Source organism: Dermacentor andersoni, chromosome 1 (assembly GCF_023375885.2).
Source record: "Dermacentor andersoni chromosome 1, qqDerAnde1_hic_scaffold, whole genome shotgun sequence".
NCBI lineage: Eukaryota > Metazoa > Arthropoda > Arachnida > Ixodida > Ixodidae > Dermacentor > Dermacentor andersoni.
In genome coordinates this window covers 389,170,018-389,196,959 of record NC_092814.1, presented here as the reverse complement: position 1 = coordinate 389,196,959, position 26,942 = coordinate 389,170,018, and the positions used below count along the sequence as shown (strand labels likewise).

General features: G+C 44.4%; 1 protein-coding gene across 5 annotated transcripts in view; it reads right to left on the bottom strand.

Annotated features, from left to right (window-relative positions):
- The window catches only part of LOC126518743 (uncharacterized), a 192,312-nt gene that overhangs the window by 46,700 nt on the left and 118,670 nt on the right, over positions 1-26,942 (bottom strand). For all 5 annotated transcript variants that reach the window (XM_055064856.1, XM_055064858.2, XM_055064857.2 and 2 more), the window contains one exon: positions 15,348-15,467. In XM_055064856.1, coding sequence (XP_054920831.1) covers positions 15,348-15,467 — 120 coding nt within the window. The remainder of the gene's footprint in view (positions 1-15,347; positions 15,468-26,942) is intronic.

Sequence of the window (26,942 nt, the reverse complement as noted above, 5' to 3'; positions counted from 1 at the left end):
AATCAGATAGCTCGCCCTACTAGCGTCATTAGGGCAATTTGCGTCAAATGGTCAGGGGCAGCTGAAAATTCAGCCGAGTGGTGTGCCGTGATCGGTAGCGATGTACATTTTTAAAACCTTATGATAAATTACAGGCTTTACACGGAGCACTTAGATGGATCAATTTATGATCAGAAGGACCTACCCTAATGACTCAGTACATTTGTACAAAATCGTCAAAATCGCTTCAGGGTCCCTTTAACGAAACCCGTTATTTCCAACTATTTTTCATTTAGCGATCTTAATTCCATTGAAAATCTTGTAGTTTTGTTTGCATTTTAACAAAGTAATTTCATCCCATGGTTTCGATTGAAGAAAATTTTTGGCCATTTCAAGCATGTACTTGGAGCTCCTACGGCTAGTAAATAAAGCAAAAATAAAACTATGAAAATGTCGGCTGAGGCATACTTCATAATTTGCACACTTCCTTCCACATAATAAGTGGCAAAACGTCAATGTGCAAACAGGATTATCAGGTTTCTGAAAGCGCGCACACAGGAGTATGGTACGCAGGAAACACCGCTGCGCCATCTATTGTGTTGGTGAAAAACTTGCGGAGGCCGCAGGGCAGTTGGCAGCTCAGGTTAACAGTAGCCAATCTCAAAGGCCATGCTTCTGTGTGTTAAAAGGGGCACGACATCGCATCCAAGATGTCGCACTCACGCTGGTTGTTATTACAGGCTACGATAACGCTGATGGTATTGTCCATGTGTCTTCGTCCGGATCGACAACCGCCCGCCGACCTGCTGCTGCCGCCTGCCAATCCGCATCGACGATTGCTGACTTCAGCTCATCACCCGCCAGTTACAGATGAATCCAAGTAGTTCACCTGGCAACCTAGGATTACTTCATGTGTGTTCACGGCGGCCGAGGTGGCCGAGGCAGGATATAAAGGACAGCTGGCTGGCTCCCACTTCGGGCACGACATCGCATCCAAGATGTCGCACTCATGCTGGTTGTTATTATAGGCTACGATAACGCTGATGGTATCGTCCATGTGTCTTCGCCCGGATCGACAACCGCCTGCCGACCTGCTGCTGCCGCCTGCCAATCTGCATCGACGATTGCTGACTTCAGCTCATCACCCGCCAGTTACAGATGAATCCAAGTAGTTCACCTGGCAACCTAGGATTACTTCATGTGCGTTCACGGCGGCCGAGGTGGCCGAGGCAGGATATAAAGGACAGCTGGCTGACTCCCACTTAAGGCACGACATCGCATCCAAGATGTCCCACTCACGCTGGTTGTTATTACAGGTTAGTTACCTGAAAGCTGCGCATTGTTTTAGAAGTAGTAATTACTCTTTGCTGGTGGTGTCGTGCCCACCACAGTCTATTGAAAAATTGAAGTTTTTGATGGCTCTGTTTACTTGCAAATATCGTACCTTTTCTGCTATTTTACTATTGCTTTCGGGAGATATAGAATCTAATCCTGGCCCTATGACAAAAGGTGAAACAGATTCACTTCCGCAGGCTATAGATGCTATCTGCCGGCTTGAAGAGGGTCAAGCTTCCCTGATAGCTGATTTGAAGTCTGCCAGGGAGAAGCAAGTGGAAGCTGACAACGAAATTAAAATTTTAAGTGACAAGATTGTGTCCTTGGAAAAAGCAATGGAGTTAAATTGCATGTTTAAAGCTGGGACAGATTCCGACGCTGTACGCCTGGTGTCTGAGCAGGTGGCAGTTATTAAGGCACGCAGTAACGACTCCGAGAATAGGCTGCGACGTTCGAAATCTGCTTTTCTTTGGTTTGGAAGATAACGTTAGAGAACACTGGACAAAGTCGAAGCAAAAAATAATTGACTTCTGTGCGGATAAGCTTGGCATCAAAATAAGTGAACAACAATTTGAGCGGGTGCATCGGTTGGGAAGATATAGCGAGGACAAATGGAGACCAATCATAGCCAAGCTGACCATCTTTAAGGACAAAGATCGCATTCTCTCTTCGGCACACCAACTGAAGGGAACATCATATTCCATTCACGAAGATTTTTCATCGGAAACTCGACGTGCTAGACAAAAGCTAATTGAATTTGCGAAAACCCAGAATAAAGCTTTCAAGCTTTCAGTGGACAAGCTGCGTATTGAATCAAGAAGTTATATCTACGATGGTTCTGCAAGTGCAGTTGTCCCGCTGAATAGATAGCTACGGTTGGGAGCATGCGCACAGAGTCACCAAGTACTAAAGCTAACCCCGACTTCACCCTCGCTATCAGTATCGTATGCGAACATACGAAGCATATTATCAAAGCGCGATCTCATCTCTTCCTTCTTAGAAGACAGTAAATCGAACATTATCGCTTTCACAGAGACATGGCTGCATTCTGCAATAACGAATGATGAAATCTTTTCATCTTCAAACATGTACGACATATATAGGTGTGACCGCTCTATTAAAAGAGGAGGCGGTGTCTTGATTGGTGTAAAGAAAATCATTACATCATTTTTGGTCAACACTAATTCTGATCTAGAAATTGTTTGGGTGGCTTGTACGCTCTCATCTTCTAGGATACTAATAGGTAATTGTTACCGTGCACCAGATTCTAACCGTTCTTTCATCAATGCTCTCCGCGACACTATCAACAAAGCCATTGAACTCTTCCTGGCCGATTTAATTTATCTTCTTGGGGATTTCAATTATCCACTAATCGATTGGATGAATTTATCAACTCCTTGTCATATATCATCTGAATTCATCAACTTGTCTTTAGACTTTAATCTCTTTCAAGCTGTCACGAAACCGACACGTGGTGCCAATGTTCTAGATCTTATTCTTAGTACAGCACCTGAAACAATAGGTCACATAGAATATTTGGGTGGTTTCAGCGACCACCATTTGCTCCAAATAACGATAAACACAACGCCACCGGTTACGGGTAAAACGAGAAAACAAATTCATGATTACAATAAAGGCAATTATAAAACAATAATCTCAGAATTTGAAACTTTCTTCGAAAACACAATGTGGCCATGATTTTACGATAGATCCATTGAAGAAAACTGGCTCATGTTTAAAAATACACTGTGCGCATTAGTAGACAAGTATGTTCCACTAGTTAATATATCTAACGATAAGTTGAACCCTTGGTTTACTAAAAAGCTTCAGCGCATGAGGAACAAGAAAAAACGCTTGTATAATATCGCTAAGCGAGATCGCACATCAGCAGCGTGGCAGAATTACAAAACGTACCTTAAATCATACTGCTCAGCTTTAGGTGAAGCTAAAGATAAATATTTCTCTAATGATCTTCCTGAGCTGCTTAAGAACAATCCTGCCAAGTTTTGGAAAATAATAAAGCCTAACAATGAATCAGATGAATTGTCATTACAAAACAGCAGCAATATTCCTATTCCAGACAGCAAATGTTCGGAGGTCTTTAATTCATTCTTCAGCTCTGTATTTACACAGGAGAACACTTCAAATATACCTTTTGTTTCGGAATTAGGCTACCAATACATGGAACCTATCGAAGTCACTTTGGAGGGCCTCTCTTCTCTCATGAATATCCTTAAGATGTCTTCTTCATGTGGCATAGATGGTATAAACTCAAAGATTTTAAAGAATATGGTATAAATATCAAGCAAAATTCTTTTTCACATATTCAGACAGTCACTTGCGACTGGCCACCTTCCCGTAGATTGGAAGATGGCAAAAGTTATACCTGTGAGAATTATCGTCCCATTTCATTGACATGCATTCCCTGCAAGTTGCTTGAACACATTATCGCTTCGCAGATTTACAGACATCTTGAGACTAACAAATTCCTTTTTCATAATCAGCATGGCGTTAGGAAGGGCCTCTCGTGCAAGACACAGTTATTTGAATTTACAACAGACCTACACACTAACTTAAATTATAACTTACAAATTGATTGCTTGTTCCTTGATTTTTCGAAGGCATTTGACCGTGTCGCACATTGTCGCCTAATATCAAAACTCTCCGCACTTAAATTGGACTGTCTTACCTTATCATGGCTCCGAAATTTTCTGTCTCATCGTCAGCAGTTTACTATTGCAAATAACTGCTCTTCCACCATAACAGACATTTCTTCTGGTGTACCACAGGGCAGCGTCCTCGGTCCCTTGCTTTTTCTCATTTTTATTAACGACCTACCTCAAAATTTGTCCTCCACCATCAAAATATTCGCCGACGACTGCATAATTTATCGCCCAATTAAAAACTCAGATGATCATCTCGTTCTTCAGCAAGACCTTCAACAAATAATTAGCTGGTGCAATAAATGGCTAATGACTTTAAATGCCACAAAATGCAAAGTAATGTCGTTTAATGATAATGATGTTTGTGGTTTAATGGCGCAAGGGCCAGGTATGGCCAAAGAGCGCCATGCTAGTGGTAATGAATATGTAGTGGTCTGATGGGTTCTGTGAATTTAATGTTACGTGGCTGTAAAGAGGCCTAAAACAGTTGGTGTAAATTGCATAAAATGTATACGTAATAAAATTATGGGAATGATTAATGACGTGTACTATGATCACTAAAATGCATTAAGAAAGAATGATGCATTATATAAAATATGCGAGATGCTAAATTGCTCAGAGCACTAATGCCTCGCCAGAGCCCTTGAAACACAAGGGCCTAGAGGCGTGTGCTATTCAAAATAATTATCACAGCGGCATCCTCTGAAGAGAGGAGGCGCTACGAACATATGAGGCTAATAACATGTAGCACAACTTCTTTCAGGAAACCTAGGACAGCGTCGGTATCAAAGAGTGGTTCTGCACCGAGTAACATAACAGTATAAAGGGGGATGTGCTGCCGGTATGCTAAGGGAAAACGTTTTTTATTCTTTCAGATTCAGCTTCCCGACACTCCAGAAGAACGTGGAGGACGGTCAGCCTCTCCCCACATCTACCAGAGGTTGGAGGCTCGTTTCTGGTGAGTAAAAAGTTGTGTGCCAAATGTGTGTCCTATTCTTAGACGACAGAATAGGACATCTGTCCGGCGTGATTTTGTTACAGGAGGCCAGAAACCTCATTGTGGCTTTATTACATGCAGCTTATTATTTGTTTCCAGGTCCCACAAGCGTTGCCAGTAGTTTCGCAGTTTCCTTCTTAAGAACGGCTTCAGGTCTGTGACAGGAACCAAAGCAGTACGATTAACTGCACGCAATGAAATTGATGTGGCCATCTGGTCCGCTAGAACGTTACCCTCGATGCCCCTATGTCCAGGCACCCAGCATATAATCACATGTTGATTAGATATATATGCTTTACATAGCACGGAGTAGAGTACATTAATTACCGGATTTTTGTGGTTTACGAAAGACATCAAGGCCTTCACAACACTAAGGGAGTCCGTATAAATAACTGATTTCTGGAGTTCTGATTTCTTTAGATGCTTTACAGCCGACAACAGTGCGTAGGCCTCAGCTGTAAAGATACTAGTTTCCGGATGCAGCACATCGGTTTCCGAGAAGGATGGACCAACGGCTGCATAGGACACCCCGTCGTGACTTCGATGCGTCTGTGTAGAACTCCGTGCAGAGTGTTTATACTGGAGTTCCCGGAAATGCATTTGGATTTCAATCTCTGGAGCGTGCTTTGTAACTTGAGTGAAAGATGTATCGCATTGTATCAGCTGCCACTCCCAAGGAGGTAGCAGCTTGGCTGGATGCATTAGGCGAAGCTCGAGGAGTGGAACATGCATTTCTTCACTAAGCTCTCTCACACGCAGCGAGAAAGGCTGTCTTACGGAGGGACGATTGCGAAAGAGTGTAGCATATGTCATGTCGTTAACGGTATTAAATCACGGATGTTTCAGAAAATATGTTTGGCTGATGTATGTTCTCTGCAGATGAAGTGACCACTCATTCGATTCTGCATATAAACTTTCAACGGGACGTGTCCTGAAAGCACCCATGGCTAAACGGATACCTAGATGGTGAACAGGGTCTAGCATCTTTAGTGCGCTCGGGGCGGCAGAATGATAGATCACGGCACCATAACCTAATCGTGAACGAATCAGGCTCTTATAGAGATTCATTAAGCACTTCCTGTCACTTCCCCACGTAGTCTGGAATAGAAGTTTCATTAGGTTCATTGTTTTCAGACATTTTTCTTTAAGCTGTTTAATGTGGGGGACGAAAGTGAGTCTATAGTCAAGTATAACACCTAGAAATTTGTGTTCTTTGTTTACAGGTATCTGTTGTCCACACAGTTCTAAGCAAGGATCTGGGATCAGGCCTCTCTTTCTTGTAAAAAGAACACAAGAACTTTTGCTAGGATTGATCTTAAATCCATTTTTGTCTGCCCACATTGACACTTTGTTCAGGCCATGCAGTACCTGTCTCGCACACTGCGAGGTTACAAGATTTGAAAGCTATTCGAATGTCGTCCACGTAGACAGAGTAAAAGATAGCCAGTGGTAATGAAGCACGAAGCGTGTTCATCTTCACAATAAAGAGCGTACAGCTGAGCACGCCTCCTTGGGGTACACCCGTTTCTTGCGTAAAAGGACGGGAAAGTATATTGCCGACTTTTACCCGGAAGGTACGATTGGACAGATAGCTTTCTATTAGGTTAAGCATATTACCATAGATGCCCATTTCTAACAAGTCTCTTAAGATTACGTAACGCCACGTTGTGTCATACGCCTTTTCCATATCGAGAAATATCGATAGGAAGAACTGTTTATGTATAAATGCGTCCCGGATATTTCCTTCAACACGTACGAGATGATTGGTTGTGGAGCGCCCTTCTCAGAAGCCGCACTGATAAGGACCAAACATTCTGCTCATTTCAAGGAAATGGATGAGTAGCGGATTAATCATTTTTTCAAATACCTCACAAAGGCAACTTGTGAGGGCGATCGGGCGGTAACTTGCCACTGAGGAAGGATCTTTGCCTTGTTTCAAAACAGGAACCACAATGGCTTCTTTCCATGCAGTTGGAAGGTATCCTGCAGCCCAAATGGTGTTGAAAATTGTGAGTAGTGTAATTTGGGTGTCATTGTGTAGGTTATTGATCATTTCATACATGATTCCGTCAGATCCCAGTGCAGAGCTCTTGCATGAGCTCAAGGCAGCTCTCAACTCGGCAATACTAAAAGGGCAGTTGTACGATTCATTCTGTGGACATTTTCTTATGAGTGGCTTACATTCTTCTATTTGTTTATATTTCAGAAAGGATTTCGAATAATGTTTTGAACTTGACACACTCTCAAAGTGCTCCCCAAGTGAGTCTGCCTGATCTTGCAGCGTATCGCCCTGTGTGTGTACCAGAGGGAGTGAATATGTTTGTCGCCCTCTAATTCTATTTACCCTGTTCCAGACTTTCGCCTCATCTGTAAACAAGTTAATACTCGATAAAAACTTCTGCCAACTTTCTCTTCTGGCCTGTTGGTGGGTTCTCCTGCCTTGGGACTTTACTTTTTTAAAGTTGACAAGATTTTCTGCAGTGAGCGAAGCGCGTAGCAACCCCCACGCTTTGTTCCGATTCCTACGTGCGATTCTACATTTATCTTTCCACCACGGGACACGCCGTTTGCATGCCGAGCCACTTCACGTATGCATTTAGATGCGACATCTATTATGAAGGCTGTAAAATACTCCACAGCCGCATCAATTCCTACCGAGGACATGTCATCCCATGATATACTAGTTAGGGTTCGGAATTTCTCCCAGTCGGCTGTGTCAATCTGCCACCTAGGAGCCTGTGGTAGATATTCATTTTCTTTAAGTGTTCTTAATAGTATGGGGAAGTGGTCGCTTCCGTAAGGGTTGTTCGCAACTTCCCATTCGAGTTCAGGTAGTATAGATGGGGAAACTATGCTGAAATCAATTGAAGAAAAAGTTTTGTTTGCAAGACAGTAATATGTGGGTTTCTTCTTATTCAGAAGGCACGGGAGAAAAGGAACTGTTCAACAAGACGACCTCGCGCATCTATACGAGAGTCGCCCCACAGGGAGCTGTGCGCATTGAAATCGCCCAGAACAACATAAGGTTCTGGCAATTGATCTATATAGGACTGAAAATCATGTTTGTTTCATTTGTAATGTGGGGGTATGTAAAGCGAGCTAATGGTGATGAGTTTGTTTAGGAGAACAGCTCGAACCGCCGCTGCTTAAAGAGGCGTTTGTAGCTGTAAAAGTTGACACGCAATGCTTTTGTGGATAACAATGGCTACACCTCCCGATGATGCGACAGCATCATCGCGATCTTTGTGAAAAGTTATATACTGTCGGAGAAAGTTTGTGTGCTTTGATTTTAGGTGTGTTTCCTGTAAACACAGCACTTTTGGATTGTGTTTGTGGATGAGTTCTTGTACGTCATCAAGGTTTCTAAGAAGACCTCTGACTTTCCATTGAATAATTTGTGTATCCATATTTAAAGTAAATTGGTGCTGTGTGTACGGAAACGGAAGTGATGCTTAGTTTACAGAGCTCTTTCCAGGCCCTGTAACGGGCGTGTGACCCTTTTTGGAGCGTTCGAGAGAACCTCGCCGCCCCTTAGGCGCTTGGTGCGCCTTGAGGATAGGTGTAGTGTCCATTGCCTCTTGTGAGGCGCCGGACACGTGCTCTTGCGAGCGAGAAGTTACCAGAGAGGGTCCCGCCTCGGAGGGCAAGACCCCTGCGCCTACCAGCCCGGAGGTCGATGGGGCTCCCTGAGGGATTTAGCTGCGCCGGCTGTTGCCAGCACTGGAAGGGGCCGGGGAGGTTGGGGCAGCCTCGGCTGCGCCCACCTTCGGGGTCAATGGTCCCTCATTCTGGGTTGACGGAGCAGCGCTAGCTGCAACCGCCGCAGGGGCAGATGGCGTAGCTGCCGACTCACTGCTTGTGGGTAGGAGAGCCGCCGGAGGCCGTTGTGTCGCTGCCCCCTGACACGTCACATCGGCAAAACTTTCCTTGGGCAGGTATGAAACCCGCCTGCGTGCCTCCTTGAAACTTATGTTTTCCTTGACTTTGATTGTAATAATTTCTTTTTCTCTTTTCCAAGACGGGCATGACCGCGAGTATGCGGCATGCTCGCCATCACAGTTGACACAATGTGGAGTGTTCTGGCACGTTTCGGAGGAATGTTCATTGTCACTGCACTTGGCACAAGTAAGCCGGCCTCGACAGTTCTGTGAACTGTGGCCGAAACGTTGGCACTTAAAGCATCTGAGAGGAGTGGGCACGTATGGCCGAACACGAAGTTTGATATAACCGGCCTCGATGGACTCGGGAAGGACACTTGAGTCGAAGGTGAGTATCAGGTGTTTCGTCTTGATCTCTTTACCATCTCGCCTCATCTTAATTCGTTTAGCATTGATAACATTCTGGTCACTGAAGCCCTCCAAGAGTTCAGCCTCAGTGAGCTCCATCAAGTCATCGTCGGAGACAACACCACGGGTGGTGTTCATCGTGCGGTGCGGGGTTATAATTAATTGGGTTTCTCCAAATGACACTAGTTTTGACAATTTTTCATATTGTTTCTGATTGTGGAGCTTCAAGAGGAGATCACCGCTTGCCATCCTCGACGCCTTATAACCAGGACCAAAGACTTCAGTCAATGACTTGGAAACAAGGAAGGGTGAGATTGTTCGTACTGGTTTATCTGGTTCTGCAGAATGAATGACATGGAAACGCGGGAAGGATTCTTTTTGGCGGCCAAAAAACTGGAAAACTTCATCGGTGCGCCCTCTTTTCTGAGGGCGATCAGGCAGTTGAGGGAAGGAATTATCCATAGAGGAATGTGTAGTTTTCGGCAATAACGCCAGCCACCCACCGTGGAGCCCTACAAGGGGACGCTGCAGAAACTGTAAAAACAGGTCCTGCAAATGCCAGCTGTACGTAATTACTATAACCGAATATGAAATAACCTAGGTTGGCTATTCACACAAGGTTAACCCTTGCTGCCTGGAAAAATTGGAAGTAAGCGGAAGCTAGGAGAAGACAGGAAAGATTAAAAGTCAGAGAAAGACGAAGGGTGGAGGGAGAGAGAGACAGGAAAAGGCAACTGCCGATTTCCCGCGGGTGGGTCAGTCTGGGGGTGCAGTCTACGTGAAACCGAGGCCAAAGGGGTGTGTTGCCGCCGCCGAGGGGCCGTAAAGGTCCAAACACCTGGCATTGGCTCAACCCCCAGGATCCCCTTTTCTTCACACACGGCTAAGCCACGCACGGTTAGACGCGGGAGAGTCCAACCCTCGTGTGCTCGGGTACGTGGTGTCGCAACACACCAAATGCCTGCTGACGCAGACGCCCCTGCGGGGAAGTAATGTCGTTTACCTGGAAGTCGGCAACCTCACCGTATCACTACCATATTAACAATTACACTGTTACAACAGCTACACAATATAAGTATCTAGGAGTTCTATTCACATCGAATCTTTCTTGGACAAAGCATATCACGTCCATTTCAGCTAATACCTCCCAATCGTTGGGGAACTTGCGACGCAACTTAAGAAATGTTCCTTCAAATGTTCGCAAGCTAGCTTACCTAACTCTCGTTCGTCCCAAGCTCGAGTATGCATCTCCCATTTGGTCCCCTCACCAGAAATACCTCATTGAAACGCTAGAATGGATCCAGTACAGAGCAAGCCGCTTCATCATAAACTATTACAGCTACCAGTCTAGTGTAACACAAATAAAACTTCAGCTTTCATTACAATCCTTGAACACTCATCGAGACATTGCCCTTTTATCACTGTTCCACAAATTCCTTCACTCCACTCGAACACCCGCATGCTTGAAATGACCCTACTCCACATCACATAGGCTTCATAATCATTTCAGCTATGCCCGCCTTTACGGTTCTACAACAGCATTCCATTACTCTGCCCTTCCTCGTGCTATCAGAATATGGAATTCGCTCCCGGACGGCATTGCATGCCAGTCCAACTACGATTCATTCCGTGGTGCCTTGACTGAACGCATGACTAAAGAAATGTGAAGTTTTACGTTTGTCGCACAATGTTTTCTATACTTGCACTATCTTTTACAGCTTATTGTCGCGTTATTACCGTTATGTCGCTATGTTTACTGTTCCGTTGGAATGTCGCGTCCGTAACTTTCCTGTCATTTTTTTTTCATTATTACTGTTTAACAGTCTCATGTTAATTACACAACTGCACTGAAAACAATCTGTGTGATTTATTCCTTGTTATTATATGATTTTTCCTTCTTTTCCCTAGTGAATCGTGCACTAAATAATTCTTTTTTCATCTCGGTTGCACTTGCTGTTATAGGTTGTTAACAGATACGGTTTATAGTGCCTTGTATTCTAAGTATTTTCTATGTACTGCCCCCTTACTCAATGCCTCACTTTGAGGCCTGTAAGGTATTTTCAAATAAAATAAAATAAATAAAAAATAAAATTTTTAGAGCTGGAAACAAGTCGTGTCAGCCATGCCCCCCTCCCCAGCTGACGGTTCCTCCAGTGCAAGGGGAGGCATGGAGGTGAACGCACAATAACGTGATTAAGTGACACGTCTCTTCCTCCCCTGCTGTTGCTGCACATGCCTGTGCGCATACACTGGCCAGGCGCTGTATCTTGTAGGTGCAGTAAAGCCTCGTTATTATATACCCGCTTAATAGGTAATTACGGTTTAAATATAGTCGTGATGGATCCCCCACCCTGTCGCTATTGAACCTAATGTACTGGCTGACAGCTTAAGACGTAATCGCTTAATGCATGCCAAACAGTTAGTGCATAGTATTTACTTTATTTTTCAGTGTGTACAAGCATGGAATCAGCGAAACGTTGTGCGGGCAGACAATACATAGCGACATTGTGTCACATCGACCTCTCCCGGACTGCAGTTGCCACCGATCATGACGTCAAAATATGGTAGCCATGACGTGTTTCCTGCTTCCATAGCTTCTAGAGCTTTCGCGTAGTCATCATGGATGACGACGACAGAGATGATGGCCCTTCCGTACCTGACACGACTAGCGCGTTGACTGTCACGAGGCCATTCACAGAGAAATGGGGCTTGATGGAGAAACTGGCTTGCAGCCTTGCTGAGTTTGAGGATGCCATCGTCGCTGCATGGCCACCATGGCGGCAAGTGAAAATCGTAGATTTTTTGCTGCCTGCTCGCAAATAAAACTTGTCTGCGTGTGTGCTTGAGTGAGAATTAACACATTTTATTGGCCACTAAGTCTATAGCTGCTCAGCTGCCATTGTCGATTAATTGGTGCATCGCTTAGTGCGAACCTGATCCATGTTCCCCGCCAACTATGTATCTAAAAGGTTTTACTGTATGTAATCTACGGTGGGTGCAAAGGTCAAAGCCAAGATGGATGGTAGCTTTGTTCATGCTGTGTTCCCGTGCGCCTAGTGTTGGAACTCACATAATCTCATCTTTCTGAGGCGCTGGAGCGAGAGGCAGCAAAAAAAGTGGTCACTTTCCACTGTCGGCGCTTTGTGACAGCTAGCGTTTGTGGTTGTCACGTGAGATCTGTTGATGTTTGCCTGCGTGAATGCGACACCACATTTGTCTAATTAGTAACCGAATGTTTACTGCAATTTATATGGCCGATAGAACTAGGAACTTTGCATTGTGTAGTTGTCTAATACTTCGCTATTGCTGTGAACGCTTCGCCTTTTATGCAAAACTGCAACTTTTTTTTCTCTCAGGAAGGATGAATTTCCTTATGTTTTAATTTCTCGGTGCAATCTAATGATGGCTGTGGGCACTAAGTGTGGTCAACCATGGCATCCAAGATTTACGGTGCTGTGTGATGCACTACATGCCAATTTCAGACACCATGAGCCACATCAATGCATTGTTTTTGGCGTGATCTGCACCTTTTTGCAATAATTTGTTTATAAGTGCTTAGTGACAAGATACTACCCACGAGGAATGTTTTGGGGACCTGCGGAATTATTTTTTACTGCTGAAACTTTAAAACCTCTACATAACGAAATTTGCGCTTTAATTAAGTTTTTCGTTCCAACTAAGACTTATATCAAGGTTTGACTGTATAACACTGAAGTAGGCATAGGGTGCATGCTGTGCATGCACCCTATGCAGTACATGCAGGCCTTCAATTAAACTTCAATCAATGCAAAATGCTATTTAAATGAACGTTACGGTAAATTCCTTTTGATTTTGGCATGCACTCATGTTGAAAACCTTCCAAATAATAAAATTTCAGCTGGAGCAAACACTGAACTGTGTAGTAATCAATCAACTAGTATTTTAAAAGTTCAGCACTGCCAACTGTGAATTGTGCTTGTTGTGCCCCTCAAGTATGCTATAGCTCGTACAAATGACACACATTAGGCAGATGTGAAACATGTGCTATTTTACTTTTTCCTTCGGTGCAAAAAACAGCCCTGAATTTTTCTTGTAACTGGATTCTCGACATCACCTTAAAGAGAACAGAGTAAACGTAACTACAACCTTTCTTCCCTATAAACATGCCTTTAGTGGGGCTAGGTGGTCTGACATGCTGACTGGGAAGTTAAGCACAAACTAATTGCACAAATACACATGGAACAGATGAGGACAAGCGCTACTACCAACTGTTTATTCCTGTCAACAACCCACCGATTTATACGCTCTTTCGAGTGCATGTGTCACGCTACTTCAAGTGAAAAGCAATCCCTCAGAAAATCAAGCTTGGCCTTGTGCAAAACAGTAGACTTATGCAGAATGCTTGGTAATGAAGAAGGCCTCCAAAGCCAAACGAGCCATGCCAATTGCAGATCCACTGAGAATTACTATCTAACCCAGTAATATGGGCAACCAAATGCGTCTTTTTTTTTCACTTTGAGAACATGCTACCCAAATCAGTTGTTTACACACCGTTCGATCTGGCTATCTTCGCAAACGTCATAGGAATGGAGTAGACAAGCATTTAACAAAAGGGCATTGACGCCTCGTTAGGCTCCCTTGTTTACTGCCATTGCAAATCCGAGGACAGAGAACATGTCAGGGGTCGAGAATACCACAGGAACACGATGTCTGTTCGTGACCTTCATGAGGTTGTGTGAGATCTTGCGCATGTAAGGCATAACCAACGATCTCACCATCAGTCACCGGAGTTCAGCTCTTTCCCTTCCAGCTCTGTTTTTTACCTTCCTGTAGGAGAGATTCAGCCACAGCTACTACAACTGACTTTCGCAAGCCCACTGCCAAAAGATGGCCAACTTGAACGTCAAAACAAAACTGCATCTGATGCGGGCACAATTCGCGAAGCGCAGATTCTAAGCAGTGTCTCTTATGACATCAATCTGGTGGGGTCAGAATACGCATGGCTGTAATCACTTTAGCTGGCAAATTGTGTAGCCACTACTGCAAAGTGCGCCCCATGCCAGCCTGCCATTCAGAAGGCTCTCAATTACCTCAGAGTGTTCCAGCATAGAATATGAAGACACAAGGAGACAGCGCTGTATATTGAAGCCTAGTCATCAAAAAAAGTCGCAGTTTCACCCGAAAGGCGAAGCATTGATTGCGATAGCAATTTGTAGTGGACTGCTTTAGTATGTAAGGCTAGTAGTTTTATCGGCAGCATAAAGTTGTAAACATAGGCATATTAACAAAAGTAACAAGCGTGGCGTCAGGTGCGCACAAGCAAACATGAACACATCTTACTCAATGACTGCAGAAGCTTGTTGGAGTGAGTAACGCTGGAGGGAAGCAAGTGTGGCAGCAGCAGCGAGCAAATTGACCTTCGTGCTGCTGTTCGCATCAATGTGAACTAAGCCATGAAAACACAGCGCTTGGCGGACTCTGTACACGTCGCAGATGGCTTTCAAGATGCAGCGGCCTGGGCGGGCGTGCATGGCCGACCAGACCGCCCAGAGTAGAACGCGCCCCCCTTCCCTACCCATGGCAGACCTTGTCCTCGCTGCAGATGCCTTTCAAGATGCAGCGGCTTGGGTGGGCGCGCACAGGCCACAAAGAGGAGAACACGCACCCGCTTCCCTCCCCCTGAGCCTTGCGGGTGACGGAAGATGGCGCGCTTCCTCCCTGCTGTCCCCACTTTCGTGCGAAAGATTGAGCCGCGATGGCCGGCTCACCCTCGCATGCTTTCACTCGCACATACAGCATATGGTGCGTGGCAACGATTTTATCCCCTTTGCACTTTATACAGAACCTCATGACGACGCCGATGCCAGAAATACGCTTGGAGTGCTCGTATAATTGCTATCGCAATAAAATATAAAGGGAGTGCCCTATGATGGGCACTGAAGGCGCAGACAGTGTGGGGGAGAGCAGAGGCTGATCATGATGATGGCATCACTACCACAGACCAAATAATACGGCTTAGAAATAATAAGGCCTATTTCCAAAGAGTCGGAGAGGCCCCAAAACTGTCACCCACGGCCACCAGACACTGCCCAAGCATGGCATGCTCACCCGTGGAGGTGGGACCACGCTGAGGAAGAGCAAAGCCGCGCCCAGTTCAGCCTGCCGCTGCAGCCCAGTGGCAGACCAGCCAGCACTTGGACAGAAGCTGCTCTCTGCCGGGCCCCGATTCTGAAACAGAGGCATTGAACAAGCTGGTAATTAAGGTTAGTTGGTCGGTCATGGTAAAGAGTTTGACCAGTCAAGTGTCATGGGCAGAGCCATAGAACAGCGGACACATGAGTGAATCAAAGCCATTAATATTCCAAATTTGGCAGACAGGTGTGTGAGCACTGCTTTACTATCACTGTTGCAAAATAAACTGGCTTATTCAAATGGTCATAACATGACATCACCCTATTTGACATGCCCGCTTGCAAGAGGTCTAATAAAAACACGTTTCTTGACATAAAAAGTTAGAAGTTAGCACTCTGTGTTGTCGTTCTTATGTCTGCCAGTCATTTTTTGCACTACTTAGGATCCAAGTACAGTCGTTGAAGCTGCTGCAAAAACACTGCCCTCAACTGTGGGCATTATTCTCTGGACACTGTCCACAATATCTTCAAATTCACTATCTGGCCAGCTCTGACTCACTCAGAAAGACAACACGGTGAAATGTGTGCTCAGAATAGTAGCACCTTGGGCTGTGCAAATATATAAAATTTTCGAGGCAAAAGAATCTTCGAAAAGGCCCATCATGAACAAAGGATTTCAAGCACACTGGTACCATTTTTATGAACATTTTTTTGTCCTGATATTGTTTGTGCTGACAACCTTTGCCTCATGCATTTTTTTAAAGGCAAATACAAACAATAAAAAAATTCGGCAGAACCCACCTCGTGATGACTATTGACAGTAATGCACTTAGCATTGAATCAATATAGTGACACATCTCCACCATCGAAACAAGTTATGTATGAGGCATGTACCACAGTGGAACTCCTCTTTCGTGCTGCTCTAGGAACATTCGGCACCATCTAGCAGAGGCACCGTGAAGCCCATGCGCAGCCTCTGAAATGCATGACACGCCGGTGCGTACAAATGCTCAGAAGTGCATCATGTGGCAGCCGGGCTCCTCTCTCGCGCTTTTGTCTGGACAAGCTGAGCCATCAAGTGGCGCTACCGAGCAGTCCACGTGTGGCCTTCAAGACGAGAAGCGCCCCGGTGGGTGCAAAAGCTGAGATCTGTTCCCTCACTCGCTGCACACCCAGTGGCACATAGACAGTGACCCAAGTTGGCGAGAGGTTCACTGAAGAGTGGCACTCACCCAGTGCATTTGTGGCGCAGCCTTGTAAAGCGTCGGGTTGCTATCCTTGAGGAACCCGTGTAACGTAGGTGTTCAATTCTGCCCAGCATCAGAGAAATTTAAGGGATCTTTTTTGTCATTGAAGAGCGGCACCCACCTACTGGCACATACCCAGTGACCCAAGTTGTCATCAGAGAGGTTCGTTTTTTTTCAATGGGGCTTAGTGGCGTAAGGGAATCTTAGGCCAAAGAGTGCGATAACAATGATATTTAGTTGGACATAACAAAAAAGAAAAGAACATGCTACACATATGCTGATTTAAGACAATAATGGCTCTCAAATGGTATAAATGTAAAATAGTGGTGTATAAAGCGACACTAAAAAAATTATGCAGATCCCACGTACTGTGGGAATCAATGCAAGCGACGTTTTCTGTGCTGGATGTTGTGATTCACGATAATTAGCGGTGATGCTGACAGCTAAAGCTTAATTTCTTCTACATTTTGTCTAACACGAGAGTGGTGAGTTGATGTTAAATGTTACCTTGCGTGCACAACTGCTGCTTCTCTGTGTAGTACAAAGAACACAAAGAGAGAGGTGTTTGCTTGAGGCATTGTTGTGCAACATATTTCTTGACCTCTGAGAGGGTTGAGCATTGCCATTGCATCACATGGCACATCCCACCAGGGCAGAAGTATTATACTTGAATTAGATTATGGGGCTGCACGTGCCAAAACCACACTCAGATTATGAGGCACACAGTAGTGGCGGACTCCGGATTAATTTTGACACCGTGATGTCCTTTAACATGTCTAAAAATCGAACTGCACATGTGTTTTCTATTTCGCCCCCGACGAAATGCGGCTCCTGCAGTCGGGATCAAATCCGTGACCTCTAGCAATGCCATAGCCACAAAGCTACTGCGGCAGGCACAAAAGCGTTGATTTGATGGTCGACCACTTCCGTAATGTCGCCTGGACCCTGCGCTGCGCTTTAATTAATACGGCTCTGCTTCTGCACGCCCTGCATAATTTGTCTGCTTGACATATTTACATGGTGTTTATTTTTCAGAAATAGCAGCAGCGTACTGTACCGTACCTTGAACTTAAGCTTATCCAATTTCCCCGCAACCGCTGTCATATACTAGTAGAGTTTTCTTGCCTTCTCACGTCAACCCCCCTTGTATGGGAACTGCATCTCCTCCTCCCTCCTCTCTACAGTTCTATCTATGTCCACTCTGGACTCGCAGCATGTTAGCAGAAATGGAAGAGCTGTAGTTTCTGCAATGCTTCTGAGGGGAGTCGCGGATAATTACAGCTGTCAAGAGGCTAATGGGGCAACGCCCAGAGAGCTCAGAGGGCAATGTGCACATTCGACGTGCTGGGGTGAAAACAAGTGGGTCGCCTTTCCTCTCTGACTCGCCCAACCACCCACCGATGCAGTGTGTCGGACAGCAGCAGCAGCAGCAGCAGTGGGAAAGTTGAAGGAAGAGGCAAAGAAGGCTTCACTTTTAAAACGTGGTTGCAGTGCTTGCTCACCTGTGAGACTGAGACTAGTGACTAGGATGATAAATGATACGGTTAAGAAAGTTCACTTCTTCAAAGTATTAAAAAAAACAGCTTTAAAAGGAAACATTGCTTCCCCTGATAAAAAATGGGGCAGAGCGAGAAGGTATATGATGCATAAAAGATGCATTTAAATAGCATGCTTTTTCACAATGAACATGAGGACATTCAATTAAAATGTGCAGAATGGTTAGCTGCTCTCCACATTTCTCCCAGGTTGGCAAGTCTCCTCAAGATGCACATGTGTTCCGTGTGTGTGTCATATTCACAATCTACAAAGTGCCACTTCTGATAGCCTAGGAAGTTTCAGTGGAGGACTCTTCCACAATTGTGCTCTTAATGATTGCAATTTGTTTTCCGTTTCCATATCCCACTCACTCTGCCAGTGGTTTCAGAGCCTCTGGTGGATAAATCTCTTCGTATCCTGACTTGAAGCCTGGTTTTCATCTGCCACTCTACGTAAGGCAGCTTTTGTCAGATTCTGATCTGCTATTTCATTTCCTATTAGACTGGAATTTCCAGTGCTTGTAGGTGGCCGCCATGTTTTTGTTATGATTGTGATGATTGTGAGGAGACTGCAGAAACAGCGCGGGCCACAGCGCATTTGCATTTGCCAGTTGCCTGCGATGGCTGGTTCCAATTGCGGTGCGGCCGTCTTGTCTCTGAATGCCGATAAATGTACCTTCTTTATTGCGATCACATTTCACAAGAAAGAAATATTCCATGTAGATAATTTAGCGAGAGCACCCTGTGGCGCCATTCACTTCAACAGAGCTGAAGCGTCTTCTGCTTCACGGCAACTACAATGCATGTCGTGCAGTTGGCCAAGCTTCCTTCTGCGAGACCTGCTTAATAATGCACATTTTTTGGGGGACTTGATGCACTGTATGAAAGAGACTAGACAACATTTAGTATGCTATACTGCCACTCTGATGCTATACTTATTTTTTTTTAAGGTGAGTATAATATTTGTACTGCGCGTTACCACAATACATTGTGCTGCATTTTTACCCTGCTTTGTCATCTTGATAGTCATGTGCTCTTAGCTTACCACGATTGATATGAATACAATAAAGTTATTTTCTATGTTTTGCATGTTGCACGCAGTCGCAGGGAAAGATCTAGCTCATACAGGTTTACCTAAGACTCTTACACGAAGCAATTGTAATAAGATCCCATCACGCCCTGTGCGCTGTATGTTTTTGGTGTGAATGAAAGGTTGCGAGGGTGAGCCAAAAAAGATGGTGGCTTGATGAGCACTGTATTCCCATGTGAGCAAGGGAAAAGGAGGAGGGGAGCGAGCTCATGGTTGAAACGATCAAGTGCATGCGAGAAAGAGGGAGTAGGACAGGGGGGAGTGCAGGTTGCCGTGCGTTTTCATTTTTAGCGCCGCCATAGTTCCACATGGTTGTCAGCGTGGCTAAACGCACACACAGCCTGCACACCCTGTATTAGAGGTAACCTGCCGCATGTGCAAAAAGTGGGCGTGCCGAGATGGCTTATTTCTGGTCCTGACGCCAAGAAAACTCCAACTGAATGTAACTTGTGAACTGGTCCCTGTTTAACTCATTTAGAATGATTCCCTTAAAAGCAAAAGTTATGTTTTCTTCAAGCCAGAAACAAGGCAGTGAGGACAGAACATGTCATTAAATGTGGTGACGATGAAATTGAATTTGTTGAGAAACATACATTGATTGGTGTAACATATTCTTCGAGTCTTACGTGGCATTCAAATATTTCACAGCTGTGCAAAAGCTGGAGCTAGTCAGGGGTGCAATGTCATGCTACCGTGGGTTTCTTCCTTCAAATGTTAAAATTCAAATACATCATGCATTGTTAATTTCTCAAATTAATTATTGTAGCTTAGTCTGGCTAACAACAACAAAATCAAACATACAAAGTGTTCTAGCAATGCAAAAAAAAAGTTCTTTAAAATACTGCCTTCCCCGAATATTATGAATCTACTGTGACTGCTTTTCAAAAATGTAACATAATTAACATAAACAAGATGGATGACTATAAACGAGAAGGAAAAGGGTTAACCGAGGGGCCCGATCTTTATTAGTCATATCATAAGAAGCCGACAAACACTGACACCAAGGACAACGTAGAGGAAATTACTTGTGCTTAATAAATGCCCAATGCTGTCACTCTCTAGTAAACATATGAAAAAAATTATAAAAGAAACTACTTAATTCAATTTGAATACTAAGGAGTAGTGCTTATGTTATTCAAAAAGAGAACAGAAGGGAGGGGTTAGTAAAATGCACAGCATATAAGACGTCTTCGAAAAAAATTGCAAATCGAGTCAGACATTCTCAAACACGAATAAAAAGGAGATGCATACAGAAGCAAATATTTTCGAATATGAGCTATTTCTATCAACTGATAGCAAGCTCAGTGGTATGAGGCCCGAACTTTGTCACAATTGAGATTCTCTCTCAACAGCTCGTAAGTCAACCTCAACTGTCCTGACATACTCTCAGCCCGCGCATGACGCCTCAGTGTTGTGTTTCACTGCTTTAAAGAGTTTATTTTGGTTTGGATGAGGGACACCTGCATCTCGGCATCAGCCAACACCTTGTTTTTTGAGCTCAAGCTCCTTCAAAACAGCGGCAGCACATTTCCTTTCCCATTCATTCCTCAATGTGTAGGTCCTTTCTGTCCTTGTCCTCCTCCTGCCACTCGTTCGCCCCACGGACCATTTGAAGCATCTTCTTGGTCAGCTGCACAGTCCACGTCTGATTTTTCGAACTCCTTAGGGGCCGCGAAAACGTCCGAAAAATCGGCCAGTTGGAAAAAATAAATGCATGTCATTTACTGCCCTTAAGGGCTCAAACTGCCACAGATACATTTGAAAACGCTTTGAAGGTCTGTCGGTACACGTATTAGGCATATCGGTGCTTGTACCGTGAGAGGAAATACCAGGTGCATGTGTGCATAACTAACCTTTTGAGGGTCAATGACGTAAATATACGGCGCCGTGAACGAACTCCAAAATGGTCGATGCCGTATGTTTACGGCGCCGTCTGTATACTTAAAAAGCGCGCCGATTTCCTAACCTTTTCTTTTCTGTCATGTGCTGCCACTATGTGGCAATACAGGAAATTTTTTTCGCGCGCCTCCCTCTCTCACTTTTCATTGCATGGTTTGTTTTAGCGCTAGGTCGCTCCCACGCGTCGATATACTACCGCTCGCGCATTGGCGCGCGGGCGGGCAGCGGCTTGGGTTTTGTTCCGCGGGCGGTTTTGGCTTCTTGCACTTGCAAAACTGATGGCTATTTCGTTACTAATTGCTCAAAGGACAACCGCTCGTTTCTTACTTGTTTGGTGCTCACAGGGGTGCGCATAGGAAGGATGCCGCCGTGCATGCGTTTCGTTGCTTTTTTTTTTGAGACTCGCGATAACTAATTGCCTCTGGTTGGCGATAAGATGAAGATTAGCGGAAGTTTGTCACACATTTTGTTTTTTTACGGGCACACAACCACGCAGTTTTCTTGAGTGCGCGCACCTACACAGTTCGATTACGCTATGGATGTACATATTAGTGTAAGAGCAGGTACATTTGAGGCTTGCGAAATATTCTCGTGTGTGCATTTTCAAAGCCTTGAAGTATAACAATGCATAAGATTTTCAATTCTTATAAGTTTATTTCCTTTTTTATTGTTGTTATTCATGAATGAAGAGTACATATATAGCAACACAAAATATTTTTTTTCTCCATTTATGGTCACCCTAGGAAAATTACGGTAATTTTTTTTCGAAATAACTCCCTAAGAAGAATTGGAATCTGCAATAAAAAAATATCGACCCTGGGCGGTCGCATCTGGCGAAAGAAATCGACCCTCAAAGGGTTAAGGAATACATACTGTGTCCCAAGGCAATAGCCCCTTCCCATGCTTGTTATGCTTTACTGCAATACTTTTGCGTATGCTTCACCAAATATTTCCGCACGAAGGCGAAGCTGACTTTCGGGAACCGGCATTATGCAACGCACCACGCTTTCCAAGCTTCTAAGCTAATCGCGAGGGCCACAAAGGCGGAGTCCGTGCCATTGCTGACAGCAGCGAATTCTTTCAATAAAAAATGCGGCACCCAATGGCAAGAAGCTTCATAGTGAACGTAGAAGCAGCTATAGGTCTAGCGTTGCCGTGGTGGCTTTGAATAATGCCGTTTCGGAGCTTCGGTCATGGCAAAACGTCCGGAAAATTGGATGGCAAAGAGTTCTTGCGTCCGAAATTTCAGACGTTTTGATACATTGACTCTACGGGGTACGTGGTGATGCCGTGAAGCCGTTCAAATTATTGGGAATCCGGAAAGTCGGTCGTTGACTGTACACTGGCAACTCCTCCAGCCCACGACAGGACATTACAGACGATTCATTACGACTCCTGTCTGTTACTCGAGCCAACATTACCGCGGCTTTCGACCCTTTTGAATAAAATTACAGCTAATTTTCCCTGATAGAGGCATAAATTTCCTGAGTTTTCCCTGAGTTTTTCCAGACTACTCAAAATCCCTGAGAATTCCCAGTTTTCCCGGTTCGTAGACACCCTGTATGTATGACTATGGTGTTCTATCCTCTTTTTATTATTCAAGACAGTTTTTGGAAAGAATGGCAGCCTTAAGTGAACATAGGCCTCTTATAAATACGCGCAGCATAGACATGTGGTGTCTATCATGTTTTCATACACACTACAAATGCTACAGCACCAATGTTCCTTCAATCCTAAATAAATACAAGCAAACAGTACACGTCGAAACCTCAATTGCAAGCACTTTTTCTGAAAATGCTGTATGTCAATTATACAGTGAAATCTCGATATAACGAACTTAAGGGGACCGTGGCAAATTGTTCGTTGTTCTGAAAGATCGCTATGGCAAAGGCCCCAAAATTAACCATTCTGCCCATCAACCCATCAGTTGAGAAGTTGTCGCCATATGGGCTATCCATGAAAATGTCGCTGTTGGCTCTCGGCACACGCTGTTGCTATGTTCCATAGATTATATATATAAGTATAGTAAGAGTAGAAAACTACCAAAAAAAAATGTAGCTCCATGTCGATGCCTCCAAAGTGCAATGCTTTTTGCTTTTTTGTTTTTCTAATTTCTTTCCGTTGACACCGCAAGTGTTTTGCTCGAGGCGGGCACCTGAACTATGCCAAAGTGCAAGCGTGTGTAAACGACACCGTCCGGAAAGTGCGAAGTGCGACAGACCATGTGGCATCCCCGTGAGTCCAGAGGTTACATTTCAAAGCGTGCGTAGGTAGTACAGCCGCAGAAAGAAAGAGGCATGCGCAGAAAGAAGGGTGAAAGAAGAGACGCGCCTCCATTCCTAGCCAACACTTTTCGGGGCGGAGCATGTGCTCGCAAAATCTGATGCATTGTCGCCTACGCTCACCCGCATTCTTTTTTCTCTCGGGCGCCGTCACAGGTTTTCCGAACCCACGCGCCACGACGCAACGTCCACTCTCTGCGCCTTGTCATCTGCTAGGCTACCGTTTTGGCAGCCACGGAAATCTAAGAGTCCCCAGATTTCGGAATATTAGTTCGCAGTACTGAGGCATTGTTAACATCACAGGGAAACTGAATAACGACAGTTATTCTGAAAATTTTGGTAGTCTGAAGTTTGTAGTATTGAAATATTTTTACATTGAAACTATAGGAAGTCAGCAGGGAATTTCTGAAGAGTTTGTTAATGTGAAAAATTCATTAATGTGGTGTTTGTGGTAACAAGGTTTCACTTGTATCTGTTTCTTATGCTTCGTTTTCATATTCTTGCTTTATTTCAATTTTTTACTGATGCTGACTCTGTTAGCAGCACATTTACGTTACTATATCAGCTTCTGTTTGCATTTGCTTCTTGCCTTGCTGCTGTATCTGCCTTGTAACAGCTACCTAGGCATTTTTCAAGCTGTCTTACAGCTTTTAGTCCAGGTAGCCATGCAGTGCTATCTGGTGAATAAAATGAACGAATGATATTGGAGGTTGCATAATCTCAAGTTTAAGACACATGTTGAAGCGAGAGGCAGACAAGGCACTCTCTCTGCGCTGCCAGTGCTTTCCATGATAACGTTGTCCCACTGCAGGTGACGCTGTCAGCCGAAGGGACCGGGTGTGCCGATATGAAGATATTGTCAGATTGTAGTGATGGTAAAGAACACAGTAGCAAAACTGTGACTGACAAAACTAACTCTTTATCAGGCGAACGTGTGCCCCTAAAAGCAAGTGATATTCAAAACACAAGGATAGCGGTGACCACTGTCAGCGATCGCGAAAATCTTATCTGCAGGTCAAGCGTGTCAGCTTTTATACGTGACTCGTTGAAGGTTCCAACATAATCGCTGGTGCCCGCATGCCTTCCAGAAAGCGCTACACAATTCGTGTCACGTCACGCATGCAACCAGTTTACACAAGGTTCAGTGACAACGGATAGAACCATCGATAACATTCAAGAAACTTCCTATATACATGCAAGTGCGCCCTGCGCTGAGTGATAACGTTTATCATTTGTTAGCCAATGAAAAGCTGTCACAGAAGAAAGATAAATAAGTACACGCATTGCCAACACAGCATGAAACCATATCTTTCATCGCCGACTCTCAAATTCAACAAAATGCACTTTTTTCTCAATCTAATTTGCTTTTTCCGATTGCCTGATAACTTTGAAAATATTGCAGCCCCTTCCGTGTAAGAAAAATCCATTGGTGATTGTACTTGTTTGCACAAAAGGTTCAATTTCAATATAATGAAGCAAATTGCTGATTTGGCTAACTTGGCTATATTGAGGTTTGATAGTATTGCATTATAAATTTGCGATGATTATGCATGTGTGCCTTGCTGAGTGTAGAAAAAAACTATGAATGCCTCACAAAGAAAGATAAGGAAATAAATGCCAGAAGAATGTCTCAAGCGCAAAGACCAGACCCATGGTATAGCTGAACAATTAATTGCAGCACCAGAGTAAGAGAGAGAGATAATTTTTGCTGCAAACTCTATGCATGCTACCTTCAATATTCATGATTTTGCGTAATTTCTGGCAAGTGGTGGTAGTGGCGGCATTTCTTGGGCATCCAAAATGTCTACTTTTGCAAGCTTTTCGCGATGCATCCACTCGTATTCTAAATACAAAATTTTGTACACAGGCTGCTCTACATCTGAAGCAAGGCTTTTTACACAGTCCAAAATTCTTTTACAGCCAGCCTTTTCACATACCACAGTAATAAACTTACGTTACTTCCACTCCAATTAATTTGATTACGACCCAAGGTGCCGGCCGCCACCCATGCGAGCCCAAACTTTTGCCGTTTATATCCTAAAAGGCTTTCCCCAGATAATTCCAACTTGACCAGTCAGCATGCATGTGCCTGACTCCTATGGTGACACCAATAATGAGCCCCTTAGTCTATCTTGGTGGACAGTTGAACACACCTCATCTCCAGTTGAAAATGCCTACTGCCCTCAGAACAATAAGGCCAGCTCACAATGACAACATTTATCAGCCCAATGTGATGGCTTTGGCATTGCGCTGCCATGCCAGTGGGCGCGGGATCAAATTACTGCTATGGCAGCCACCTTCCAATGGGGGCAGAATGCAAAAACGCCCCCGTACCACGCATTGGGTGCACGTTAAAAAAATCTAAGGTGGTCAAAATTATTCCGGAGTCCCCCACTATGGCATGCCCCATAATCATGTTGTGGTGTTGGCACGTAAAACCCAAAAATGTTAATTAATTATTCATCCAATTCTAACGTGTACCTTTTGTTTTCTTTATTAAAGGGACACTGAAGGCAAATACTAAGTCAAGCTAAAGTGATAGGTTAGTGTTCGAGGATCTCTCAGATGTCAATATTATCGTGAACAGAGCCTTACTAATCGAGAAATTGAGCTAAATGCAGGACATGATTAGAGACTCTCTCAGGACATTCAAGCACTTGCCTGATGACGAAAGCACCGCACAGTTAAATTATGTCACTAATACTCAAGTACTCATTGCAAAAAACATCCTTGTATTGTATTATAAGATTTAATAATATGCTACTTGTCCAGTCTTATTTAATTTTCAGAAAAAAGGACTCATTGAAATTATCGTTGACAATGACGCAGGCGGTCGAAAGGTTTTGTTTTCGCTCAACTCTGTGCCACCCACGCTCTCGTGTTTCACTACTTTCCTGATCACGTAGTGCTGCGCTGGTTTTGCTGCCTCGCGAACCTTGCACAAACTGCAAGTAGCGGAGAATCGCACCTCCATGTGATGTTGTGGGATGCCCGGACGGTCCACGGCACTTGACGAAAAAGCAGCTGCAGTGGCGAATCCACCTCTTTTTCTTGGCTCGGTACCACCATCTGTTGGGCGCTGTTTTACTCACCGACGGCAGCAAAGGAGTGGTGATGTTACCTACGCCATCACCACTCCCCCAGTTGGGTGGCGGGAGATTTGAATTTCGAAGAAGGTATTCGGACCCTTCAGATGCAATTTTCTTGTAAACTAAGTATTTTCCTGGCACGAAACAAGCATTGCCATGTTTCTGGAATGGTATGTAAACAGTCCACGCCAATTTAGTATTTGCCTTTAGTGTCCCTTTAAGAAAATTGGGCCAAGTATCACTTGCGTGGTGCCACCAAATACGAAACTAAAAGCGTGTTCGTATGTTTTACTGCATAACATGGCTGTATTGCGGCAAAGCTGGCTTCAGGAAACCAGCCGCCATTGTGCATCACATGTTAGACTTTTGCCAATTTTTCTTGCTAAAAAACTAGTTATGCGTTAGATTTCTGCTTTCAATGTCACTTCTA